Source organism: Octopus bimaculoides, chromosome 22 (assembly GCF_001194135.2).
Source record: "Octopus bimaculoides isolate UCB-OBI-ISO-001 chromosome 22, ASM119413v2, whole genome shotgun sequence".
Lineage (NCBI taxonomy): Eukaryota > Metazoa > Mollusca > Cephalopoda > Octopoda > Octopodidae > Octopus > Octopus bimaculoides.
This window is the reverse complement of record NC_069002.1, coordinates 7766277-7771941: the sequence shown is the minus strand read 5'-3', so window position 1 is coordinate 7771941 and position 5665 is coordinate 7766277. Positions and strand designations below refer to the sequence as shown.

The 5665-nt window shown below is 38.3% G+C and overlaps 1 protein-coding gene across 1 annotated transcript in view; it reads right to left on the bottom strand.

Moving 5' to 3' along the window:
• Positions 1-5665, bottom strand: part of LOC106869934 (ferroxidase HEPHL1) — a 21778-nt gene that overhangs the window by 934 nt on the left and 15179 nt on the right. The window contains exons 9-12 of the mRNA XM_014915872.2: positions 3476-3626; positions 2345-2557; positions 1213-1456; positions 324-949 (exon numbers count right to left, since the gene is read on the bottom strand). Of these exons, the coding sequence (XP_014771358.1) occupies positions 324-949; positions 1213-1456; positions 2345-2557; positions 3476-3626 (1234 nt within the window). The remainder of the gene's footprint in view (positions 1-323; positions 950-1212; positions 1457-2344; positions 2558-3475; positions 3627-5665) is intronic.

Here is a 5665-nt window from a genome sequence, read left to right as displayed (position 1 = left end):
ATATATATATATATATATATATATATGTGTGTGTGTGTGTGTGTGTGTGTGTGTGTGTGTGTGTGTGTGTGTGTGTGTATGTATATACTCTATACTCTATTTTGTATATATTTATTTGAGTGTGTGTTTGTGTTTGTGTTTGTCCTCCACCTCCGTCTGACAACTGCTGATGGTTGGTTTGATAGAATAAGTACCAATCTTAAAACTGAACACTGAGGTCGATTTGTTCACAGAAACCCTTCAAGACAACGCTCCAGCATGGTCGCTATCAAAGGACTAATGTAAAAGATAAGACAACAAAAATACGAATGTAAATGACTTACTTTGATAAAATTCAGGATCTGCTAGAAGAGTTGCATTATCTCGTACATTCGTATGTGCAGCTATGTTCTCTGACAAATACCAACTTTGGTTTTCGTCAATTATGATAAACAAGAGCGCAAACTCTCTATCGACGTCATTTCTTCTGTCCGAGTGATCCAGATATCCTTTTCTACAAACAACAAGCGGGCCAATTAAACCAGCATAAGGATCTCTGATAGGTTCTGAAGAGGAATAATAAATCCATGGAATACAGTTGCTTTGACCAGCGCCAGGACCAGACGATTTTGTTACCTGCCACGTGTAAATGAACGTGTCTCCAGGTGCGACTTGCCCACTTTTTTTGTTAGGATATCCATCAAGATAAATTTGTCCTTCGTTTTGCTTGGTGTAACGAACCCCTTGTGGATGGATTGAGTAAGGTCTGGATGCTTTGTTTTTGAAAACGATTTTGATAGTGTCCCCGATTTCTCCTTTGATCATAGGACCCAAAAGATCTAAATGAATGTCACGTTCGCCTCTGTGAACCATCTTCGTGAAGGTTTCGTCCGTGAATTCTCTATAAACAGCTTTTTTATAAACGCTTCCGATGTAGTTTCCTGTTTTCCTCACATACACGTAGCCTTCCCTTTAAAAAAGAAATATATATAATTAATCAACACATCAGTCAATTAAATTTAAAAAAATATTCATCAACGTGGTGATGATGATGATGACGATGATGATGGTAAAGTTTCTGATAGAATGGTTAATAATGAGTTTTAAGTTATAATCATTTGTGAGTGTGTGTGTGTGTGTGTGCTTTACATGACATTATTATCATTGTAGCTGTACAATTAATCTAACAAACATCTAAAAGAAACAAAAATTAATTAAATAAACAAAAATTACGAATCGGGGTCAGTGATTTCCTCTCCTGTGATGATCCCTCGTTTCAAAGGGGCGTACTCCCACTGGACTTCCACAGCCGCAATATAATAATAACGCGTCGTGGCATGGTTAGGGAACCAATGAAAGTCACTCATCTGCAGAAGATGATGATGATGATGCTTGTACCCGCAATCTTTGACATTGTACAGCAACTGCATTCCGGTTTGGTAATGTATACCCGTACGGCAGACAATCGCCCATTTCCCTAAAATAATAATGATGATAACAATAATAATAATAATAATAATAATAATAATAATAATAATAATAATAATAATAATAATAATAATAATAATGATAATAATTATAATTATAATAAAATCAAAAATAATAAAAAAATATTCAGACAAATACATAACAAAAACACCAGGACTTACAAATATATATAACATACAGAAAATTGCACTACTGGGCACTGCACACATCCTACGCAAAACACTTTCAATACAGTAACCATAAGAGCATCACAGCAAACCACAGCACATACCCAAGGCACACAGAGCTGCGCTCGGTAGTGAAGTGAAAGCACGTTATAAAAATAAAATTACTGAACAATAATAATAATAATAATAATAATAATAATAATAATAATAATAATAATAATAATAATAATAATAATAATAATAATAAACACGTAAATTAATGACAATGAACAAAGAACTACACCCCGAGAGCGATGGGGCGCATTACATTACGATACACGGTGAATGGTTTCGATGTAAAATGATAGCGGATTCCGAATGCCGAGCTTACAGTGAGTACTGCTTAATTCTCTGAATCCAAATTTTACACTATCTGTTCTATATACATACAAATTTACATGCGTACATATAAACCTACATACACACACACACACACACACAAACACACAAACACACACACACACTCACACAGATACATACATACATACATGCATACATACACACGCTCGCACAGAGACATATATATATGTATATATTTATGTATACATATGCACACTCACGCACGAACACGCACACGCACGCGTACACACACATTCACATACATGCACACAAGAGCTCTAACATACACACACACACAGACTGGCTGAAGAATACGAGCAATTAGGACCTACCTGGATTATCGATATCCATGATGACTGAGTCGGACAAAGCTGGAGAAAGTTCCTCAGCATCGCTGTTCATTCTATGCTTATGGAATGTGTGACCATGGAAATATATCGTATGCACATCAAATTCATTGCCAACGTTAAACAAATGCCACATAACTCGGTCCCCGACGCACATGTCCAACCCAGGCAGATTAGCATAACCATATCCATTGACGACTTCACATATGTAAGGAAAATACAGGCAGCAAGATGAGAATAGATGAGATAAAGATATGTAGTTTATGATATCATGAGAACGATATGACAAAATACAGCGCTAGCAGGGGCTACAAGCACTTACTGCCCTCCAGTAGCTGACAGGAACGCGAGACCGGCAGGTTTCGAGCTGGTTGGCTCACGTCAGCCGCGTACACCTGCGCATTGGAGCGATAGACAAAATCCGTCTCTGCCAGCGATATATTGTGAACAAAGTGACCATCGGTCACTGGTCTGCAACTTATTTTATTTAGTTTACTGTGATGTATTTAATGCTGTGAATGATCTCTTGTATAAAATATTTCCGAAATATCGCGAGCTGCGATTAACACTTCTTTAGTATTAGTTTCAGATAGTGGCACAAGACCAGCAATTTTGGAGTAAGGGATTAAGTCGATTACATCGACCCCAGAGATCAAATAATACTTATTTCATAGACTCCGGAAGGCAGAAAATGCAAAGTTGACATTGGTGAGATTTGAAGCCAGAACTGACGAAATACCGCTAAGCATTATACCGGACGTGCTAACGATTGGGCCAGCTCACCACCTTAAATACTTATATAATATTAGATAAGATATAAAATGATTTGAGATATATATATATGAAATGTTATATCATGTGAGATTAAGTGTGATATCATTCATAAAATTCGATTGATGATAAGTTATAATAATATGTGATTAGGTCGGATAAAACGTCTGGAAATTTTCCGATAACCTTTATTGTAAGAGATGCTTTGATAATCTTCAATTCTAGATATACTACAGTACGAAGCCAAACAACATATGATTCATTTCAATTATTTTCTCTATAAATATTAAGTCTGGTGAATTGATATATTTTTCAATTGTTTGATGTAATGGAGAATATTCTCACCGTGTAATAAATTCGATCGAATAAAATCTTCTTCCATTCGATCTAGTGTACTCTTGTCTCGTACGTAGGTGGCTATGTTGTCCTCCAAGTACCACGACACATTCTCGTCCACCACAGAGAATAACAGTACGAATTCTTTGTCGACGTTTACCTTCAGAAGAAGAAATGTTAAACAAGAAATTAGTAAAAATCATATATTTGCCCGTTAAACACACCCATTATATACTTGGTCTTCACTTCAGCCTTATTATTATTATTATATCTTATTATTGTTATTATTATTAAGGCGGCGAGCTGGCAGAATCGTTAGCACGCCGGGCGAAGTGCTTAGCAGTATTTTGCCGGCCGTTACGTTCTGAGTTCAAATTCCGCCGGAATCGACTTTGCCTTTCATTTTTTGGGGTCGATTAAATAAGTAACAGTTATGCACTTGTGTCGGTCTAATCGGATTAATGCCTTTGTCTGTCCTTGTTTGTCCCCTCTATGTTTAGCCGCCTGTGGGCAATAAATAAATACATTATCATCATCATCATCATCATTTGGCTCATTCTTATTTATTGATATCAATGAAGGTAGTGTACTGGCAGAAACGGTAGCATTTCAGACTAAATTTCGCAACGTGCTCAACGACGTATCTTTACGTCATGAGTTCAAATAACACGTGGATCAACTTCACATTTCTTCTTAATTCAATTTAAAATGCTGACGTCTACCTGATCGAAATATAATAACGAAAATTTTAAACAGAAAATAAATGATAGATGACAACAAAGTTATATGATTCTTCAGTGGCTCGAATAAGTGCCAAACGCCCACCCACCACCACCACCACCATCACAAACAGCAACAGTAATAAGGTCATCACCGTCGTAACATACTCATACAAATATTCCATCTCAAATTATAATGTAAATTTTAGTTTTCCCAGGTGAATGAATGATGACTTCTGACGAAACTAAATTAATTCAGTGGGTTTATATTAGTCTGAGTAATTGTATAATTATATTAAAGGCATGTGAACAGAGGCAGACACATTAGTAGAATAAATAAGGGCAAAGTAGGTCGTACAGAGACAGTATTTTAACGACCAAATGGAGATGTGTTTTGTGTATAGAGATTGTTGTTGTTGGCACTCCGTTGGTTACGACGACGAGGGTTCCAGTTGATCCGATCAACGGAACAGCCTGCTCGTGAAATTAACGTGCAAGTGGCTGAGCACTCCACAGACACGTGTACCTCTTAACGTAGTTCTCGGGGAGATTCAGCGTGACACAGAGTGTGACAAGGCTGACCCTTTGAATTACAGGCACAACAGAAACAGGAAGTAAGAGTGAGAGAAAGTTGTGGTGGAAAAGTACAGCAGGGTTCGCCACCAACCCCTGCCGGAGCCTAGTGGAGCTTTAGGTGTTTTCGCTCAATAAACACACACAACGCCCGGTCTGGGAATCGAAACCGCGATCCTATGACCGCGAGTCCGCTGCCGTAACCACTGGGCCATTGCAACTCCACGTGTATAGAGATAACATAGAAAAGACGGTAGCAACAGAGAATTTATAGTAAGACGGGATATATGCAGCTGAACAAATATGCCATAAAAAATACATTCGTTTTAAAGGAAAAGTTATTTTTCATTGCGGAAACGCAACAGAGATTGGTATATTTGCGTTCAAATCTGTCGGAATATATCGTCGGACGAAATGCTGCTAAGCATTTTGTCCGACATGCTAATGATTCAGCCAGCTCGCCACCCTAATCTTCTGGAACGTATTGGTTTCAAATTTTGGCAGCAATTCTGGAGGAGGGGGTGAGGCAGTCGATTAGATCGACCCCAGTACGCAACTTGTACTTAATTTATCGATCCCGAACGGATGTAAGGCAAAGTCGACCTCGGTGGAATTTGAACTCAGAACGTAACGGCAGACGAAATACCGCTAAGCATTTCGCCCGGCGTGCTAACGATTCTGCCAGCTCACCGGCTTTCAGCTTAGAATATTCTTTTCTACTCTAAGAACAAGGCCCGAAATTTTGGGGGAATGGGGGCAGTCGATTAGATCGATCCCAGTACGCAACTGGTACTTAATTTATCGACCCCGAACGGATGAAAGGCAAAGTTGACCTCGGCGGAATTTGAACTCAGAACGTAAAGACAGACGAAATACCGCTAAGCATTTCGCCCGGCGTGCTAACGTC